General features: G+C 39.0%; 1 protein-coding gene across 1 annotated transcript in view; it reads right to left on the bottom strand.

Moving 5' to 3' along the window:
• TIPARP (TCDD inducible poly(ADP-ribose) polymerase) overlaps positions 1 to 21090 on the bottom strand; it is a 33494-nt gene extending 12404 nt beyond the window's left edge. Inside the window, exons 1-3 of the mRNA XM_053599941.1 lie at positions 20893 to 21090; positions 17059 to 18019; positions 634 to 802 (exon numbers count right to left, since the gene is read on the bottom strand). Coding sequence (XP_053455916.1) covers positions 634 to 802; positions 17059 to 17978 — 1089 coding nt within the window. The 5' untranslated portion in view covers positions 17979 to 18019; positions 20893 to 21090. The remainder of the gene's footprint in view (positions 1 to 633; positions 803 to 17058; positions 18020 to 20892) is intronic.
• Between the last annotated feature and the right edge of the window lie 1915 nt (positions 21091 to 23005).

Here is a 23005-nt window from a genome sequence, read left to right as displayed (position 1 = left end):
GTGGCAACATCTCAATGAGATTTATTTCTCTGAAGATTGTGTTATAATGACTTGGGAAAATATGGTTTGGGCTTAAGATAAAAACTGAATATAAAAACAGTAGGAAAGGGCGGTGCCTATGGCTCAGTGAGTAGGGCACCGGCCCCATATACCAAGGGTGGTGGGTTCAAACCCTGCCCCGGCCAAACTGCAACAAAAAAATAGCTGGGCACCCACCTACGTGGGAGGCTGAAGCAAGAGAATTGCCTAAGCCCAAGAGTTGGAGGTTGCTGTGAGCTGATGCCACAGCACTCTACCGAGGGCAATAAAGTAAGACTCTATCTCTATAAAAAAAAAAAAAAGTAGGAAAATAAAAACAGTATCTTCACCTCAGCTGGTATTCTATGTATGGATTTCAAATCAATGAAAAGAAATAACTTTTAGAAAAATAAAGAGAAAAATTTTACTTACATCAACAAGACTGAATTTTAGACTCATAAGGTCTTTGATAATATTAGTATTTTTGCCCAGTCACTATTGGAAAGGTCAAATGAAAGAACAGGTAAAAAAACTTCAAATGTACTTTTTCAAAAAAGAAAAAGTATATTTGAAAAGCAAATTTGCTGAAAGAAAAAAAAAACAACCTGCAAGTACCTCAGGATACTCTCTCCATCCAAAGTGGTCTCTACAGAAGAATTTCCAGACCGTGTGGTATATAGAGTTGACATTGCTAGAAGGTGGTGTGGACAGCCTTCGTAATTGGTCAAATTCCGTTGTTTCATACACGTTCATGGCATTCAAATCTGCCCAAAATTCTTGTCCTCTAGAAAGACCCCACCCCCCCAAAAACACCTGTTAGTATATTTGCAAAATAAAATATCCAAACATCTTATTGGACATTAAAAATAGTATAGACTATGGTAGAATTTTCAAAATCTGCTTTACTTAGAGTAAAAGAATATTACTGGTTATTTCCATAGCATCCATCCTCTATGTGCCCTTTTTTACCGAGAACAAAATTTCTTGGCAGGAGTTATAGGATTGACGTAACCCCACAGTACCAATGGCCTAAACCCAGTCAATATAATCCCAAACTCAGGGTCTTAGCCAATCATGGAGTTAAGTTTTAAAATGAAGCTAGAAACCAGAGAGAAACAAAAGAAAAAGTTCTCTTGAAGCTTAACCCTTTTCCAGAAGCAACAGTTTACCTCAGCCAACACAGGAATATACAATATGGTCTGATGAAAGACAAAAAAAAAAAAGGAAAAATAAAATGACCTCAGACAACGCCAGTACTAATCTACCCCAAATCAATATTGTCTTTAATCTGTGGGTGAAAAAATGAGAAAAATCGTTTGAATTATTACGAGGTTTATCTATGAGAGTATTATTGTCATTTTGTTACGTGGTCTACTGGTGCTGAATCAGCACCTTACAAACATCTCCATACCATTTGGGGCAGGAGTCCCACTAAATAAATCAGACTCATTTGTGGTCCAATTGAAATACTTAATGTTTCCTTTTCAATGGAATATCATCTAGTATGATATGTTCACTATATTCTCTCTTTTCTGTGGATGTATAGAAAATTATATCATAAAATAACATCACACATATTACAGAATAACTAAGTTTCTGAATACATTCCTCAATATTTCCCACCTTTTCTACCACAATGTATTTTCAAATTGATGTTTACAGCATATGGACTACTCCAGATCCAATGGCAATTTTGAAAGACTGATACATGTGAAATCCAGATACTGGGACAGACTTTCCCAATAACTGACTTATTTCCTTTTTGTAAAGGGTATTAGTTTTACTTCATGAGTTCTGATGGTTAGTGCAACATTTTCCAAATTCTGTTCTTAGAACACTTGTTTTAAGGACTGTCAATAAGTACCCTGTGGACAAAAGATTCTACAGTCAAATGTTTGAATCATTTAACTGGGTTAATCACTGGGCCATACAAAGTTAAATAATTCACCTACTACAGCCTCTTACCAGTCTCTTTAATATGCTAAGGTAGATATCAATTACCCTGATGAGGGCTTTAAAGTATCCTACTAAACAAACCTAAAACAACTGCTTTCCAAAGCGTTCCCCCAGGAATACCAACTTACATCTCTCAATACAAAACTCTGGCAAATGTCAGGAAAAGAAAAATCTACTTCCCATCCTCCATCCTGATGTTTGCAATTTGTGCATTAGGTTCTATTCTTTGAAAAAAACTGAAGTCAATTGCTGGTGCCAAGAAGCATATAACTTATAAAAAGCAGTATGTTCTTTTAAAATTCCCAATAGATCTTCCCCCCAAATCCAAATGTCTTGCTAGTAGTGGGAGCCATTGTATAGATTTTTCACAAGAGGATTAATAAAGACTTTTCATGTGAAAAAAAATAAATAAATAAAAATAATTTTAATTTGCCATTAAAAGGAAATAAGATAGTAAGATACAGTTTAAAATCTTTTTTTTTTTTTTTTTTTTTTGGTTTGAACAAGATTTAATACAGTTTAAAATCTTATTTGGTAACTCTTTTGTTCAAAATAATTTATGCTAAATAGAAATATTTAATTCAAAAGAAAAAATGTTTGAAAAAATGTTTTCCTTTTGAAAAAGGAAAAAAAAACCTGACAATTAGAACTTCTATGCCTAAATTAAACTAAGTTGCATTAGAGAATTTTCACTTAAATTAGAAAACTCTGATGTTATTATTAGGAAGGGAGATACAAACCTACACTACTTCAAGTTTCTAAACATATTTTCCCCCCTTTAAGTTTATTTCTCAGGAACTGTTCCAAATTATGAATTAACAAATCTTCAGTATTTTTTTAAGGAGTTCTTAGAACAGAAGTCATTACGTTAACATGCATTATAGAATAAACAGTTAATGCTTTTTGCTGCTTAAATGCCACATTTTATTTTGGACATCACTCTAGCAATTTCTGTTTAAGCCTGTATAACTGAGACTTTATAATGATTTGCATGAGAAAGAGGGCTACAATTGCAGCCCAGCTTTTGCTACAATCTCTGTGCATTTCAGTCCTTGGAGCATTATGAAATTTCTATGACAAATTCTAATTTACTACAATCAACTATTCTTTGAACTGATCTATCAAAGTACTGTTTTAGCTCTATTTGATTTTCAATATGCTTGTCTAGACTTGACAGAGACAAAATAACAAATTTGAAAAACATGAAATTATCTTTTTATAAAATTAATTTTACCACCTGCTCTCCCTTAAACAGGGAATGCTTTAAAAATCCAAAGCCAAGAGTTTTTTTTCTCCACAATCTGCATCAGTATGAATGTGTGCAATACGGATGCCAAATGTTCAATATCCACTGCTCTTCTTTATCAAACTATTGTTTCCCATTATCAGAAAGCAGTTATGAGTCATCTGTGTGTGGTAATGGTGATGGTGGGCTGTATGAAGCAATACACAAAGAATTAAACAGATGTAGCATAGCAGTCCCTGTCTTCCAGGGGCTTCAAGAGAGGAATAACTAATAAAATATAGAACCAAAGAAGCAGGACATCTGCCCATCTAAATTCATCAGTGGCAAGCACATTTAGTAAACAAGACATATAATAGACATGCAGCATTATGGAAGAGGAGGTGGTTATTGGCATTCAACAATAGATGAAGGTGAGGAAAAAGTAAGAGGCTTTACTCTATTGATCCTAGATAGCTTTCTGTAAGAGAAAAAGCATGTAATGAACAGTTTAAATACTGTAATAAGAAATATCACTGGTAAGTATAAAGAATCGTATGTAAAAAATAAGGAAAAAGGGGCCTCTAATGCTTTGCTTCTTGGAAGAAGGGTGGAGCAGAAGTGTAGAAGTGGTTGGAAAAGGAGACCTTCAAAACAGAGGTATACGAGAGAAGAGAAAACATGGACCAGGAACAACAGGCATGAGAGCTGTCAGGCTATGAGCTAATGATGTTAAGACCAGAATCTCAGAGCCTTAAGTTAATACCAGATGTGTGAAAACTGAGAAAGAGAGACAGTGCTTGAGACTTAGGACTTGGGGAGTGTCTTTGTGAAAGCAGAGTACAATAATCCTTGTGGATGAGAACCCTATCTAGATTAAGGGTATCCCTACTGAGGGATGGCCAGGAAGGAGTATGAGAGCTAGCTACTGTTTCAGGATTTATATTTTGCTAACTATATCAAATGGTAGATCCATCAGTATTGTCTTATCTAAGATAGAACCCTACCATAAGCCAAAAAAATTAAAAACTTGTGAACACCTGGCTTATTGTACCCTCAATGAATCCCCAACAATAAAAAAAAAAAACAACTTGTGAACAGGTTGCTGATTTTTGCTTAAAAGGATCAATTTGAACTGCTGAAATACTAACAATTGTATTTAATGTGTTTCAGCAACAAACACACTACCACACATAGCAGTATAAGCATCTAGACAGAAAACAAATTTAAAATTCTGAAAAGAATACCCATTCTCATAATTTAGATGCTTTATAACAATGGTTCTCTTCTTAGTATCTATACATACCAATTAAGCCAACATTTTCTGACATGTTATTAGCAAGCACCAACACCCACACTAAGTCAGAAAATATGCCTGATACATTATTTCTTCTACATTATAAACTTAGTAATATCTTAGCATATTTCAGATACTAAAAAGAATGTGAAAAAGACCTATGACATGAGCAATAATCAGAACGGGAATGAAAACTAAAACTAACATAGAAACAGATGCTGAAATGAAATAGAAATTAGTAACATGATTTATTTCTAGGGAAATAGCTCTTTAGTTTATGTATTTGAGAGTAAATACAGGAAAAACAGTAACCATTCTAGGTTAATTTCTCTATTTACACATTTCTAGGAAGGTAATTTGACCAAAAAAAGAAAACAAGGCTCAGCACCTGTAGCTCAAGGGCTAGGGCGCCAGCCACATACAACAGAACTGGCGGGTTTGAATCCAGCCCAGGCTTGCCAAACAACAAATACAACCCCCCAAATAGCAGGGCATTGCGGCAGGTGCCTATAGTCAGTCCCAGCTACTTGGAAGCCTGAAGCAAGAGAATTGCTTAAGCCCAAAAATTTGAGGTTGCTGTAAGCCCACAGCATTCTACCCAGGGCAACAGCTTGAGACTGTGTCTCAAAAAAAAAAAAAAAGAAAGAAAGAAAACAAGTAATATTAAGTAGGCATATATGAATTAGGTATCGGGCTCTGCTTTGGGGATAAGTAGATGAAAAAGGCTAAATGCCACAGAGAACCAATCGAGTGGGGAAAGACGACTTTGTGGTACAGTGTGAAATGTGGCACAAAGGTGATTAGAGAACAACTCAGAAGCAAAGCAAATGGCCTACCTCTGTTGGGAAAGGTGTCAGGAAAAGTGGTCAAGGGAGGTGTTCCTGGGTGGATGAAATGCAAGGCAAGTCCAGTCAGCCACCAAGCAGACACAGGAGGCAGGACACCACATGCAGAGTGCCTGCATGTGTTAAGCTAAACAAGCAAGGCACGAGGAGAATACGGAAGCAGCACATGCAGCTCATGTGGGAGGCCAGGGTGTATGTGTTTCTGAGAGATGACAAGGTATAAGACTGGACTGGAAAGGCTGGCTGGGGCCAGATAATGAAGTGCTTTGTATGCCAGGTTAAGAGGTTAGGACTTGACTCTGCAAGAAGGCAACAGGACTCACCAGTGGATTGTCAATGTTCAGACCTTCCTCTACAAAGGCCTCTCAATAGTACCAGTTTAGAGGAATAATTTACTTATTTATTTTGGGCAGAGGAGGCCAGGGAAAGGTGGGGGAGGAGTGGAAACAAGGATTCATTTGCTAAGTATTTAGTAGCATACTTATCAATATTTATTATTCTATTTATAACTGTCAATAGCCATTACAGAGGACTAAGGAAGCACAGTAAGAATAATGTGAGATTTAATTGCATGAAGGATGATTATGTGTGGGTCAGAAAGAAGTCAGGATGTGTCCCATTTTTCAATCTTTAAAGAGACAGAAATTGTAAGAGGTGAAACATGTTTAAGTGGGATGTAAATAGGAATAGGAGGTTATAAATAAAATAAAAAACTAAGACTTTAGCAAAGATCAATTAAGCATAAAGTTTTTTGAGCCCTACTCTGTACAGTTTTAACAGATCAGATAGACCTTGGAGCCTTGTCTTCCTGCTTCTCAGAGTTAACTGGTTTCTACAAGGATAAACCTATAACCTCAAAACTAATTAACACCACCCTAATTGGCTAGACTAACCACACACAATTAGTAGGCACTTTTATTTCATTATTATGATGTAAAGTGAAAATAACTCCCAAAGTGAGGGTCATAATGATAGAAGGACAAAGATTAAGTGCATGGCTTGGCACCCATCGCTCAGTGGTTATGGCTCCAGCCACATGCACCAGGCCTGCTAAACAATGACAGTAACAAAAAATAGCTGGGTGTTGTGGTGGGCGCCTGTAGTCCCAGCTACTTGGAAGGCTGAGGCAGGAGAGTTGCTTAAGCCCATGAGTTTCAGGTTGCTGTGAGCTGTGACGCCATAGCACTCTACCGAGGGTGACATAGACTCTGCCTCAAAAAAAAAAAAAAAAAAAAAAAGATTAAGTGCAATTGGGAGAGTATTTAGGCTCTTCTGCTACTAGCTTGAGACAGGCATGACAGATGAGATATGTCTGCTGCTGCTAAAGAAATTTCACAGGCGCACAAAATATAGCTGGCTTCTGATACCTGGCTTTGATGTTTCCAGGAACTCATTTAGCAATGCTGAGTATCTGGCAGCTTATATGCCTTCAAATATGTTACAAGGTGATAAGAATCCAAACCATGGCATACACAAAATTAACATTATTTCGTGAAAGTAGTATAGTTATTAAACTTCAGAAAACTAGTATAACTTTCTGCTTTAGAAGCACGGTAACTATCATTTATTCTGTTACTAATTAAGATTTGTGCCAACATTGCCACAAATAAAATAGCATAGAACTGTTGGGGGAGGCAATAAAACCTATCTATAAAATGCTTACGATCAAAGCAACATCTTTTAATATTCACCAGAAGTTAAAATTCTACACTTAAATTCCAGACTATGACACTGGTCATGGTAACAAACAATTTTTCGCTTTGTATCCGTTAAGTAGCTATAGAAAAATACGCTCAGAAAACAAAATTAAGAGTTTACATTATTACACATATGGCCCTCCATAGTTACACACAAAGTACCAAATATTGACTGAATTAAATTTGCCCACCTCTAAAGAGATCCCGACCTAATCAAGGCTGGATTACAAAGGCTAGGATCACTCTGTAAAACTACTAATATAAAAATTGGATCATGGGCGGCGCCTGTGACACAGTGAGCAGGGCGCCGGCCCCATATACCGAGGGTGGCGGGTTCAAACCCGGCCCCGGCCAAACTGCAACAAAAAATAGCCGGGCGTTGTGGCGGGCGCCTGTAGTCCCAGCTACTGGGGAGGCTGAGGCAGAAGAATCGCCTAAGCCCAGGAGTTGGAGGTTGCTGTGAGCTGTGTGACGACACGGCACCCTACCGAGGGCAATAAAGTGAAACTCTGTCTCTACCAAAAAAAAAAAAAACAATTGGACATGGACTTATTTAATGGTTCTAAATACTTCCAAAGAATTTTGGGTAAGTAAAAATGTTCCCCATTTTAAGATACGATGCACTTCTTGGGATCAACTCTTAAAAAGTGATCATCAGGCAAAATTGTGTATGTGCCATTTCTTTGGTCCCTTCTAGAGCATTCTGGGAAAAGGTGAATTTCAGAGAAGGCAGCAAATTAGTTAGAGAGATGCTGTATGGAATCACATGCCAAACCCCATGTCTAAATTACATATTGTTAGACATCTAATCTGCGGTCTTTAAGTTATTCAATAAGTGAACATGGTGAAATGAAAAACAGAATAAGAGACAGGAGAGGAAAGGGAGTCAAGTAAGTTATCTAAATGAAAACATAATAATTTTTAAGCTTTTGTAATGGTATATTCTCCAAAAGTCTGTAGGGGAACTAAACAAACCCATACCACAAAGCTTACTCTTGAAAAGCTTTGACATTAAGATATGTCCACATGAATGTATCTAAATGACTGCTAATAAATAATACCATACATTGACATCCCCTGCCCCCAGTGCAATCACTAAAAGCCAATCATAATATTCACTTAAGGAAAAGAATCTACTAAAACAGTTATGCTGACTTTTTGTTTTTTATTACACACTACAAAGAACACAATAAAACTTCCTAGTAAAATGTGGATACATCTAAAATCTTTCATAAATATAAACTATACTTATGAGATCAAAAGATCTCACTGTTATCTATTTATGGAGGCATGGGATTAAATTTTATACCCTGAAGGTACCCAAAATGTCACACAGCCTTAACTTTGATGCAAGTTGAGTCAGATGTCCTGAGACTCATAGAAGGTAACTGTCCTTCTCAATCATGACCTGATGAGGAAGTGAAATTAAATTTCTATAAGAACAGCTGGGACAGAAAGCACAGACCAGTTTTTTTAAAACTTCGTAGCATGCAATTAATGACTTTTTACAAAGACGAGTAAATAACCCTTCTGTTAAGTGAAATATTTTTAAAACTTAAGATTCTATAATACTTTAAAGTAGACAATAAAAAATATCTGCCATGCATTCAAGGCACAAATACTGATTACTTTTTTTTTTTTTATTAAATCATAGCTGTGTACATTAATGTGATCATGGGGCACCATACACTAGTTTCATAGACCGTTTGACAGATTTTCATCACACTGGTTAACATAGCCTACCTGGCATTTTCTTAGTTATTGTGCTAAGACATTTACATTCCACATTTACTAAGTTTCACATATACCCAAGGGCTAAAATAAATTTGTTCATTAAGCTTTCTATGTAAATATAAAATCAATACTACATGTAAATCCTAAAATTACTTAAATAAATTGCTTTCAAATAACCTCATACAATTCAGGACTCATTTATATATAAATGAAATATTAATTGTAAATAATTATCATAAAAATACTCTGTAATAATCCCTACTAAAATATAACCTATTAGCTTCATTTATTTCTGGTTTGACTTTTAAATTACAAATGACTCCCTTAAGAAGATTTTTATTAAACATTTTCTTTTATTTAGCCCTGGCTTTCCCCCCCAATTAGCCCGGATGAACTAACCGATCAATGGAAGAATTAGAAATATACTCTTTGATGGCTAAGAACTCAGAGATGAGTAAGCAGCTTTCAAACAAACTAGAGATTTGATTGCATACACACTACATAGAGAATTCATCAACCTGATAGTTCTTTGAACAGATTTCTGGAAAAAAAGATTTTCTACAGAAAAGGCACTAAGAATTTTTTTTTGGTCTATATTTTGTAAACTATGATCACAAAATCTTTCAGGAGTCTTAAATCAGTAACTTTTTCTGGGAGAGATGGATTCTACAAAGCCAAGTTTCTCCCATAGATTCAATTTTGTCGATTAAGATAGTCTAAATTATTTTTTAGTTACAAATTAACTGCAGAACACTTTACACACTGCTTTTGATGTCTGGCAGCTAGGATAATCCAAACATCAGAAAGCAAGCAAGAAAAGTTTTTTCTGTTTTACATACTCTACCCGGATTCAAGGATGTCTTTCTTTTATTAGGATGAGTAATTAAACCCTGGAGAAGGCAAACCTAGTATTTCTCTTGTGCTTATTTTTACTCACGAAATGCCTGGAATGAAAGAGCTAAGCCAGGTGACAGTCAGAAACCAAAGACCAAACACAGCAGGAAATTATTTAGAGTACTTTATACTATTTGCCCTCTCTACACCCTGATCAGCTGCAGGAACTGTGAAGATCACAGAGTGCAGACAAGGTTCTGAAAGCACATTCACTACTGCAAGCAAAGTTCACCCTTGGGGCCTCCACTCATGCCATTCTTCACTGACTATTCAGTGCTGGCAAAATTTTAGATCCAAAAAGGTCCCCCAATGACTATACATCAAGTGAGAAGGGAGAATTTAAGAAACCATTAATTAATCCAAAAAGAAAAAAAGCTAATGTAATAGAAATTTCTGTAAGTGTAGCCTAAACTAGACATTTTCTAATCATTACAAGAAGTGCTATGTTTCAACCTAAGACTATTCACAAATCCTTCCTTCTCCTCAGAAGCAACAGAACCAAAACGGGACTTTCATTTGCATAAAGAATACAAATTTACTGAACTCCTCAGACTACTTAGTCACATAATTCTAATACATTTCTTACACAATTTTTTGTGGTACATATACCACTGGTTTCTGTAGAACATGAAAGAACAGTCACTCTAGTATTTTCACTCTTGTAAGAGCTTATCCCTCTCATTGTAATGACCATGCAAAGGTTCTTTACTGGTCAAGTGGGTGTTACAAGTAAACACCACAGAGTAGAGAAAGATCAAGGAGACAGACACATTTTGTTGTGTGGAAACAGCAAATAGGAATGCCTAGTTAAGTGTCTTTTAATGCTTGTCTTAGCAACAGTACCGGGTAGGTCAGTAAGGAAAACTGTAAATTTAATTACGTGACAATTAGAAGTTTATTAATGTCATCAACTTCTAAAATTTGAGTTTCTGACCTGACTTGATGGTTACATTTACCTTGTCTACAATACGGTCCTTTTCACAGACTGAATATAAATCTTTACAAGATACCAAGTTAAATAAGTGGAATTTATTTTACATAAAATCCTTAATTTTCAAAAATTTCAAAATGTATTTCAAAACCTACCACTTATAATTTCATATTCCCTGATTAACAAGGAATTATCTAGGCTTGGCACCTGTAGCTCAAGTAGCTAAGGCGCCAGCCACATACACCAGAGCTGGCAGGATCGAATCCAGCCTGGGCCTGCCAAATAACAACTACAACGAAAAAGTAGCTGGGCGTTGTGGCTGGCGCCTAGCTACTTGGGAGGCTGAGGCAAGAGAATCAATTGCTTAAGCCCGAGTTGGAGGTTGCTGTGAGCTGTGATGCCACAGCACTCTACCCAGGGTGACAGCTTGAGGCTCTGTCTCAAAAAACAAAAACAAAACAAAACAACAACAACAAAAAAAAAAAAAACACAAGGAATTATCTATATTAAAAATTGGAGGCTTTCAGTTAATGTGTCAGACTGGATTAGATTAGGGTTAACATTTGCAGGGAGAAATTTTAAACAAGGGTGAGTTTGTGTGCAGCATAATTCCTGGTCCCTAGAAAACACTGCCATAAATAATCCATAAATATAAAAATAAGCAATACTTAGTTTTAATACTTGGTTTTGTTTAAAAAAATTCCTCACATCCAAAATGCGGCTTGTTTCCTCTTAGATATGGTGAACTTCAGAAGTACTTTATTTCTTTGTACAGTTCGTGGTTACAGGCCTGCAAAAAGTAGAGTTCAACCCACGATCCTAGGCTAATACCTAATAATTTTAAACCCAGAATGAAACAGAAAATGGCTCAACTTTCAGCACTCTGGTGTTTTGTAAAGATACAAAGTCATTCATACCCACTTTATCTTAAGATTCCCAGAGTTACTATAAAAGACATTCTACTACTTTTACGGTAAAAAGTTTCTTTCATTTCGTGTTCAATCTGAACTAGCTTTTAAAAAGCTGAATTATCATCTTTCAATTTGAAATATATTTGTTTTTTCCTTTGCAAAAAAACATAGGCACATGTACTTTGTTTTCTTTCCACAAAAAGGTAACTGCAACTCACAACTAGGAGATTGGTTATTATTAAAGATCACTGACCTAAGTTAAGAGGATCCAGAATCATCATCAAATCAGGTGATAATAAAAGAGGGCATGTTAAAATTACAGTCTCAAAAGGCTGGATTTCAGCAGCATTTCTACAATAGCCAGGGCTTGAATAGGCTATATACTTTTTACCTTTAGAAACAGCCCCCAAGGCCAGAATAAAACTGAGGATCACTGACCATGATTAAAAATACACAGAAGAATTTATGAAATTTACCTTTGCTTTATGGAAGATAATAAATCTAGAATCTAAAAATTATAGTGCAACAGGAAATAGATTTATAGGGACACAGAAGCATTATCTAGTCAAAAGCAGTCTTTTTAACATGCCCATTATGTGCAGAAGTTGTGACTACAGGTTGAGCATGCCTAATCCAAAAATCAAAAACGCTCCAAAATTCAAAATTTTTGAGCACTGAGATGATGTTTAAAGTAATCAGTTTGGATTTTGGAGGCTTAGTTGGTACAATTCAAATATTTCAAAATTTGAAAAAAAAAATTTGAACTCTAAAACATTTCTATTTCTGAAGCATTTTGGATAAGGAATACAAAAATCTCTATTTCTTATTTTGGTCTTATTTATAATAAAAAGTAAAAGTTTTGGATTCACTTTAATGATAAAAGACATAATGTGTCATGCAATTATTTTTAGGGATTGCCAGATAACCATATAAACTATTTCCTCCAATTGTCTGATTTAAAAGTTACAAATCTTTGCTTTTTGGCAAGGTTCATTTTCATTACCATACGTACATCAGGAAAAGATTAACCCTAACCTAAAGCCAGGTGACAGCTGCTTCAGAAAGTATATTCTGCTTATTGATGAAAAACCAGAAAGGGAATAAATGAATGATTGCTATTGATTCCCATGACAACTCTACACAGACTCAGTCACTTCTCTGGGTTAGTACAGACAGAAGCCAATTAGTTTTATTTCATATGTAAATAGCAGCATAAAGAGGTACCAAAAAAATAATTCACTGGATTGCTTTATCCTAAAGAACAAGAAACACATTTTGAAAGTCACTTCAAATATAGTTCTTGCTTATGGAGCTCTCTCTTTCTCTTAGGCAGGAATTTTTTAAATACATTCAAACTCATCCAGCTGTGTATATTCAAGAAATACCAAAAAGTCTCAAGGCATAGTAAGTTTCAGCTGTTCGCCTCTCTCCAGTGTTATCAATAACACATAATGAGTTAGTTCATACATCATCACAGCTGTGCAGGCCAGCGCTAACTTGGCTAATTTAACTATTCCAGGAGAGTTCAGTCAGGATTTTGGTCTAGTTAAAATAATTCACTCTCCAAGTCATATAGAATATAATGATATACGCTTTCTTATTATCATTAGTTATCAGTTTCTCCTTACCTTCTTACACACGAGTTTCTGTTAATTATCTAATGGCATTGTCCCTTGGACCGATTGGAAAAAAAAAAAAAAAAAAGAGAGAGAGAGAGACTTAGAGTAATTGGCAATCAAAATCAAAAATCATTCAGCAACTAAGACTATGATAATACTCTAGGCTTAAGCCTTAAGTAAGCTCCCTCTTTTATCAGTAAGGATTAATTCCACAAGAAGAGAGAACATGTCCTCTGGAAAAAATTTAACCATAGATCCAAGGTTTTTCAACTGCACTCTCTATAAATTCAGAATTAGAAATAATCATTAGTCATAGTGTCATCTGTAATAATCTCCAAAATAAGGTTTGCAGAGTGTCTTTTCTTGATGGGTGGCAATAACTAGTAGACCGTTGGCACACTTTAAAACGAATGTACAAATGTAATATGAAACCAATGGTGATCTTGGTTGCTAAAGAGAGATTTGCACAGCCGCCATAATTTCAATTATCCACAATAATATTCCACTAGTAAGTGAGGCTCTGTTAAAAGTGCTTAGTTCTGCCATCCAATATCATCTTCTATTAAGGATGAGTGCCTAATGTTGGAGACTTTGTTTTCTTAACCGAAAGCACAACATTCAATGTTGTTTTCTCAAGTGCATATTTGGAATTTGGAAATTCTCCAAGCCCATCCCATGTTCAGAAAAGAAGCCTCAGTATCTCTATCTTGGGAGTTCAGACACACAACTAGTATCCAGTTGATGTTGGCAATGAACATTTGTAGATGTACAAAAGCAGAATGAGAAAGCAAAGTGAGATTATATCATAATTTCATTACAATGAACCAAATAAGCATTATTAATGAAAAAAAAAATTTTTTTAATGTGGTTTTAGAGGGCAGCGCCTGTGGCTCAGTGAGTAGGGTGCCAGCCCCATATACCGAGGGTGGCGGGTTCAAACCCGCCCGCCTGTGCCTCAGTGAGTAGGGCGCCAGCCCCATATACCGAGGGTGGCGGGTTCAAACCCAGCCACAGTCAAACTGCAATGTGGTTTTAGTATCTTAGCATCATAACTAAAGTGTTGGAAAGGACCTGTGAACTCATCTAGCTCAATTTCCTTTCCAAATCCATTCCTGAGTACAAAATGAATAATACACATCTAATTTAGATGTTAAATCCAATAGATTTGCAAAGCAAAATAACAAATTTTATCTGCACAATCTGAAACTATGCTTTTGTCTGTGCCATAGACCTAGAACTATGAACTTTCCCCAACTCCCACACAATGAAGATGTTAGAGACATGGAATATAATAATTTGTCAAGTCATATAAACTATGAGAACACTGGGATAAACAACTGCCATTCATTATTCCTGAATCCAAAGATTGCTGGGTCTGACTTGGACATATACACAGCTGAACACACACTTCCTGGTTATGTGCAATCTGCACAGATAGACCAGCTTTACAGGCCTGACCACAGAGATTAATAGCTTTAGCCAAATAATGTGGTAACCATGTGAACCTGGGCTGCTCCAGCTTGTTTGTGAATCTCTGAGCAAGGCTCAACATGCCGTTATCTGCATCTTGTTGCCAGGAAACACAACATCGCTTTGGAATACAAGGAAAACCAGGTTGCAATGACCACAGGTCAACTTTCCAAAAGCCTAATTTTTGACACTTAGCTATCTATAACATTGCAACATTTCTTCCTGTAGTCCTGAGAGAAGTTCATTTTAGTACTAATTTAACAGTCAATACTTTGTGATATCTTATCAGGCCAGGATCACTTATTACTACTAATGATGTAGTGGCAGCAATAGTAATTATAATAACTCACTCATACTTTTCTTCTCCCAAATGTCAGGTAAACATTAGTTTACTTCATTAAAACTGATATAGAAATCAAACACTCACTGCAACTACTTTATAATTGATCCAACAATGTATGCTTATGAGCTTGTATCTGTTTATTCTTCAGCAAAATAATCTTACCGAAGGATAAAATACCCAATATGCTGCTGACCTAAGAGTTCTTGCAGTTTCTAGGATTAAAATGACTGGCTTGCCTTGCTCATAATAACAGAATGTAATGTGTTAGGCAATAATCCTGCTAGTTTCTTCTTGACCAATTCAAACAGATAGAAACTTAATGTACCAAGATGCTGAAGTACTCAGCAGACTGGAAATTTGCTTCATAAGAGTGAAGTATAAGGCCACGGTTCTGCAGAATTTTGCAATCTGGAGTTGGAGGGATTAGAGTGGCTTTGAGAGTATATAAAATTAATTACCCTTGACACAGCAATTACAATTGCTAGCTCATGAGCAAAAAAAAAAATTCTGGACAACATCTTATTAAAAGGATTTGTAAAATAAAATGGAAAACATTTTTTCCCTCTTCCAATGCTGGTTTAAAAAAAAAATAAGAGCACTGAGTTTTATTATAAAACTTTTGCTACGCAAGCAAGATATAATGCATTCAAGATTCTATTATCAAGATAACACATTTATAGTTCTTGATATGACCTTACTTTTACACCAGGGGGTTTCCTATGTAATACCCTTGAACTCGGGCTTTATACTGTTTCTCTTCATGTTCCACACTTCCCCTTCAAAACACAAGATGCAAAATTCTAGTCTCATGATAATTACGTTACTAAAAATACTTGTGGACCTATGTACTAAATAACTGAAATATTGAAATGCTGAAAGGAAACCACTTATCCAGTACTAAAAGGAAGCAAGAGAAGTTTAAAAAGTGCACTGGCATTAGTCAGAATATGGGTCAATATCAAGACTCATAGAATAAGATGACCTGCAACTGGTTTATAATCACATTTGCTGACTCTCCAGGCATCTGGGTACTGTAAACCAACTATCTACGCACAAAGATGACTCTCAAGAAGTTCTTCTCCTGTCCTTTTGTGTTGCTATATAGTCTGTATTTTCCCCCACATATGTGTCATGCATCTTGGTACTATACCAGGCAATTCATTATCTGTAAAGCTATCAGGTTGACCTCATGGTCTTCCAAATCAAATAGCATAGAAAGAAACAATGTTCTTCTCTTCCATGTAATTTTAATCCTCACTCTTGGTTAATACCACATATACACTACAGTAATATAAAGATTAAAACTTATTATCTAGTCATTTTTGCATTAACTTTACACGTGGCAACTATTATTTTCATTTTAAAGTTCAATTAAAGAAAATTCTGTCAGTGAATATTGCTAAGACACCCATACTAAGAGATTTGAATTATATGTATACATATTTTTGAAAGTTGAGGGTAAATTGTTTTTATGATAAACATACCCATTAACATAAATCCTCCCTTCACTCATTGTTAAAAGATTCTTCCAGGTTTTTAAAAAAATACTCTGAATTGTAGAACTATTTATTTTATCAATAAAATAAACTTAATGGCAAAAAGTTTCAAGGAAACTAATAAAAGATTCAGAAGTATGGGAAGAACTTGTGAATCATCCACAAAGTGTTTACACCATTCAAAATGAAAACAGCCACAAAAATCTCCAACAAGACTATTCTCCTTTTAAAAATAGCAGCTACTCAATATGCAGAATTTTAAAATCAGAAAAATTAGGTATTCATTATTTATGTTACAATGAGATTCACTACGAACTTTCTTCTCATATGTGATTAATATTTGATTCACAACATTCAATATATGTGCAACTTCTCAGTCACAGGCGTATTGAACAGAGTGACATCTGAATTGTTCAAATCATAAAACCTTCATTGTTTGATTGGGTAAATAGCCTGCATTCAACCACCATGAAAAATCAGGATAGCATAAAGCCAAAAGAATTACAGTGGAAAAAAGAATAAAACCTGTTAGTCCTGAAAGAAACTACTCCACATTAAGCTTTTAGCTTTACTTTCTCTTCTCTACAGCACTTAAAAAGTTTTACAAGTTGTTATAAATACATACCCATACTTCATTCTCATTCTGTCATTTTCTGGGTTACAGTAAAATCTTTCCAAGTGCTCCTGAGAATCATTGGATACACTCTGCCACTTTTGAGTAGTCGTCCTTTTGATCTGCCAATGATATGGCAAGACTGTATGGTGCTTTAAACAATCCCTGCCATAAATACAAGTGCCTTGCAGAAAGTCCATGCAGATTTCAATTCCATTTTCTTGGTGAGTGTGGTACTGTAGCTGATTCACCAGCTCAAACACCAGGTCAAGGGAAGCCTCCTCACTTTTGTCCTGGAAGAGTTCAGTACTCAACTTATCACTGGTGTCCAAAATGTACTGGATTGTAAAACTGTTATCTTGGAAAACCCCTGGAACATAATCCATGGCTTTGTCTATGCAGTCAGGACTAGTAGGAACATCACCTGAAACTGGGTGCAAAAGGTCAGCCTGGAAGTGCGCTGGTGTAGAATCTGCCACTGTCCCTGTGATGGTTTCTGGTGAAAAGCTGTGATCCTGGATTGGAACCACTTGTTCTGGAGCATCAGTGGAAGGATGGGCTTCTCGTATTTGGCCCCCAACATTTGTCTCATCAGGAATAAGGACAGACATATTGTCTTCTGCTGGTGGGCATGATGTATTGATTTCCAGGGCTGTTTTCACCATAGGTTCATGTAAGCTGTTCTCATCTGAACTCTGGTTCCTAGATCTAAAGACTCCATCAAGTGAGCCAGATTCTAGCAAAGTGTTTAATATCGGCCTCAAAGACCTCAGGGTTCCATTTCCCAATCTTTTCTGATCCTGCTTTTTCTTAAAACAAGTCTTCAATGGAGCAATCTTCTCAGAAAGTCTCATCTGGCACGAAAAGTCATCAGGAGGAGAGGGAGGCTGCACTACACAGTCTGGCTCAGATTCTGTGGTCTCCATTTCCATGATGTGGATTAGCTCCAATTGCTCTTCAGAGTCTAAAAATCCTAGTAGGAAAGGAAGGAAGATGTTCATTTACAAACTGACAACAACGAGATCATTCATTAAAATGTTTTGTTTTGGTCTGTTTTGGCCCTGAAATCATTCCTCTTCTGCTGTATTTAGTCTTTCCAGGTCAATTTTAAATTTTATTGAGAAATCAAGGCTCCAACTAACCAAGGCTACAGCAGGTAAAGGAAGAAGAAAGAAAATGTCTTTGGCACTTATTTGTGACCTTAATATGTATAAAGAGTCTAATTCTGCTGGGGTATGAATTTTCACTGTAAGGCTTAAGTGGGGGGGGGGGTGGTAGGGTGGAAATAACTGTGTCTAGATGATGACAGTGAGGAAACCACATCTCTACTCAGCTTTGTGGTTCTCATCACAGTTGTTTACGTACCACCTGTCTCATGAGTTGACAAAAACAGTCTCTTTGTGTGTGGGGGGGGGAAGGTTTATCAAACGAAAGTTAAACTTCAAAGTTAAATGGTGAGTGAAGGGTGTAGGGATAGGAAACAGGGGCTCTGAATTGAAATATTATATGAGAGAAAGCCAGAGAAGTCTATTATTAAGCATTTCTATATTCCATAAGTTTTAATATGTTCCTCAAGAATGTTAAGGGTCTACTTTTGATATCCCCAGAAAAATTACCACCACTTAAGAAAAACCAGGGTGTGTTTAGCAACAGAAGCCACATCAGCAACAACTACTACACACTGTGTTAGAAACCAAACACAACTCCCTAACACAGAAAGGGCCTCCAAGTCCATCTTCAGAAGTGATACATAAGAAATGTTTACAAAGGCAAATGAAGGCATGTATAAAAAAATAACACAAGAATATAAAACTCATGCCAAACTTCAGATTCCTAATGAACTACTGAAAGAGACAGGAAAAGCGCTTTCAAGAATCTGACTCCTTGAAAAAATTGCAACTTATTTACTCAGGTTGTATCAGGTGAGAAAGGAATGGTGATAAGCAATTAATTAATTCTCTTCTGTCTTGTTCAGTTGACCAAAAGAGCCCATCACTTAGTTAAGTATGCATCCTAGGTGTTCAGTACAGTGCCACACACAATGCATACTGTAGGTGTCCCAAAAATATTTTGTTGGCTAAATTATTGAAGGTTAAATGCACATTAAATGCTTAGTTCTTTGTTGTTTATGAAGCAACAAAAAAAGCTAAAATTGAGTCCCTCTTCCATAATGAATATTAAAGACATAACTGGAGAAAGTCATAAATCTATGTGTAAAAAGTGAATAACATTGCAAGTACAAGTTGGATCTATCAGGTGTAGAACACAAATGTCTTAATGCTGTAATTGGGTAAATAGGGTGAAAGCTATGTTGATTAGTAGGATGTGAGCACTCCAATTTGTACAAATAATCAACACATCGAATCCCATAATGGCATAAATGTATTTATGATGTATGTAAAAATGACTTCATAAAAATATATATATCTGAACTTCAAAAAAAGTGTATAATAATCACTCAGAGAAATAAAATACAAAGCAGGGCATATAACAAAGTGTATACGTAAGCACAAAAGAAAAAGATAGAAAAAAAAGAGTTCAGTTTGAGCTGGCATTGTGTTAGGGAAAGCTTCACGAAGGAGGGACCTGACATGAGACATAAATCAAGTGGAAAGCAGCCAAGCCAGGCGTTATTATTCATCATTCAGTGCTATTGCCTCAGGGCAGAACTGGCACAGATTGTGGTATTCCCTCTCCACCACACCAAACCGGCCTGTGCCTTCCCCCACGCACATACACACCAACCACTCCTATCACACCAATCCAGGCAAAACAGACACCAAGCCAATGTTACTTATCAGTGTGTGTACACACACAGACGCGCGTGCAACTTTCCCTATTGTCATTACCCTTCATCAAACTCGGAAACAAAACTGGGAGGAAGCAGCAGAAAACTAGAGAAGCGGCGAACCCATCAGAACCTACTTCCCCTATCAGTTGGCACAGCAGGAAAATAAAGACTGGAAGGACACTTCCTCCGGTCCACGGCTGCAGGCGACCCCGTGCGAGACCGCTCACCTCGCGACCCGCGACCTCTCCGGCGCTCCCGGACAATCGCATCCTCGGTGGAAACGGCCCGCCCCAACCGCGCGCCCGCCGGGGTCCGAGCGACGCCTCCTGCCGGCCGTGGCGGTTTGCGCGGCTCCGAGCCCCCAGCCGCGCCGACCTGGCAAAGCGCCGCCGCGGCGCCGCCCGGCCGGGCGATCCCGAGCTTTCCCGGGCATTCCCGCCCCCTCCGCGGGCGCCCGGCGCCCCCAAGCCCGCGGCCCGGCCTTCCTAGGACCAATCGCACGCCCTCGCGGAGCCGTCTCCATTTCACTCCGTCTCTGCCTCCTCGGCCACCTCCCGAGGGGCGTCCGGCGGCTCCCGGAGCCGAGCGGCGAAGCGCGGGGAGACCCGGCGGCGGGGAGGCGAAAACTTCCGCGCCCTTAAAGTTCAGGAGCAAACAGCCCGCAAACTTCTCGCTGCAGCGGGCGCGGAGCCGGCCAGGAGGCTCCCGCAGCCGCCGCGCCCTCCTCCTGGCCGGGCAGGGCTGCCCCGCGCCTCCGAGCGCCCCGCTCTGCCCCGCCCCGGCCGGCAGGGAAGGGGCGGACGCCGGCGACCCCAGCGAGTCCTTCAGCGTCCGGTGTGACTTACACACCTGCCGGAGGCGCTAAGTGACTGAGGCGCCCACCCCGATCCCACCCTGCAGTGGACGGGGTCCGAGTGACCCGAGCGCGAAACGGCCGTCTCAAAACCAATCGCCCTTATTATCCGCAAGTGCCCAGCACGGTCCGGTACGGGGCCGGGGCCGGGGCCGCGAGGCCGGCTCCCGCCATCCCCTCAGCGCCCACCCGGACCCTTTACCTGAACGAAAGCCCTGGAGACCCGACCGTGGGAGCCGCGTCGTGGGCAGCGTCCGCGCCGGAGCTCGGCGCCGAAGGCGGGCTCCGGCATCTAGGGGGCCGGCGACGCGGCTACCCGGACCACTCCGCCGCCCGAGTGCAGAAAACCTCGACCGCGCTCCAGCTCCAGCTAGCTCGCCTGTCACCTCAAGCTCTGCTTTAAGTGGCTTCCGGTCGCCTCCGGAGGCGGAGCCTGGGCGGAGGGGGGTGGGGTGGGGTGAGGAGGCTGGGCGCTCAGTGGGTGCCGGGAAGGAGGCCCACCCACCTCGTGCGCGTGCGCGCTGGCTCGCGGGGAGGCGCGCGGGCTGTGCGTGCGGTGGCCGTGTGCTCCCACGAGGGGGCGTGTCCTTTGGCCGCCGGCCGGTCCCCGAGAGGTCCGGGTCTACGCGGGTCTCGGGGCGCGCGCTGCGTGGAGCGGTCTCCATCTGCCTTGGGACAGCTGGAGGGTCACTTTGTTCCGAGAAGACCTAGGCACCCGAGGGAGGATGTGAAACGGAACGACCCGTTTCGGTGCGGTTGGCTTTGTTTATTTGCCTCCTCGGCGACGCCTCCAGCCCCGGACGCCCCAAGTCCCAGCGAGAAGGCAAACGGCTGCCTCCGCCGTGGCCGCCAGACGCGGTCGCCTGCCGAGCTGGATGGGGGACGGTGCGCACCTGCGCCGCCGCCTCTGTGCGGACGGGAACCGTAGCTTAGGGGGTTTAACGAGAGAAGTGTGTGTGCACGTGATTTAAAGCCCACAGACAAGACAGTGACTAATTTATTCATTCAGCAAATGTGTTAGAGAGCGCCTGTTACGTGCCAGGCATGTACTAGACGTAGGGCTACAGCCTTCCGTCAGCCCGGACGAGTACCGTAGACTCACCTCTAAAATATACACCACATGTGAAATTGACATTTTCTGGAATGCAAAATGCCTTGAATTGTAATTCGGTATGTTGAATAGATTTTCAGTGGTTCATATAATCCCTACATATATGTGGGGGTGGGGGGTGGGGGGGGGCTCCTGGTATTCCAGACATGGAAGCCTGTAGAAATAGAGAAGTGATGGTAAAATAGACATTATGGTCCTAACCATTTATTAAATTGTTTTAAACCAGACTGGGTGCTCACACCAGCAACGAATAGATTAAAGGTGGTGTCTCCCCAGAAGGCTTATTTCAAATTTCATCAAGGCAGGGCCTTTAAACTAAGGTGGGAATGATAAGGGTGGAATTCAGAAAACAATAGGTAAAAGACAAGAATCTTCACATTTAAAAATTATATTGAACAAGATAGACCATACCTAACAAATGCGAACATTGTAACCTAGTTTTCCCCTCACATTAATGTGAAATAAAAAATATAATAAAAAAAACAATTATATTGAGACAAGATCGTGGTCTATATCTTCTCACACATAGAACTGCCTACATCTAAATATTTCAGTTTAAATCTACCATCTTAGTGTTTGCTTTGTATTTGTCATATCTAGTCTGTTCTTTGTCCATTCATTCTTTTAGATTTTTTTTTTTTTTGAGTCTGGATCTAGCTCTGCCACCTGAGCTAGAGTACAGTTATGTGATGGTAGCTCACTGCAGCCTTAAACTGCTGGGCATAGGCGATTCTGCCTCAACCTCCCTAGTAGCTTGGACGACAGGCAAGAACCACTGTGTCCTGCTAATTTTCCTATATTTTGTAGACATACTGGCTTGCTCTTGCTCAGGGTGGTCTCGAATTCCTGGCCTTAAGCAGTCCTGGCTTGGCCTCCAAAGTGCTAGGATTACAGGCAGGTTTGAGCCACTGTGCCTGGCCTTATTATTTTTTTAATACTATTCTCTTCCAATTATTTGTTATACATTCTTTATTCTTTTAGTAGTGTTTCAGTTATTTATTGCTGTGTATGTATCACCCTAAAATATAATGACTTAAAGCAATAATTATTTTATTTGCTCATGATTCCAGATCTTCTGGCTCAGGTATTCACTCAGGATGTATTGGAGGTAGCTCATCTCTGCAGCATGATGTTTGGGGCTTCAGATAGGGTGGCTGAGCAGAGGGGGGCCTGGCTCAATTAGGGCCATATGTCTTGGGACTTG

Source organism: Nycticebus coucang, chromosome 8, assembly GCF_027406575.1.
Source record: "Nycticebus coucang isolate mNycCou1 chromosome 8, mNycCou1.pri, whole genome shotgun sequence".
NCBI classification, from domain to species: domain Eukaryota; kingdom Metazoa; phylum Chordata; class Mammalia; order Primates; family Lorisidae; genus Nycticebus; species Nycticebus coucang.
The sequence above is the reverse complement of the archived record's forward strand: the minus strand, read 5'-3'. Positions and strand labels throughout refer to the sequence as shown.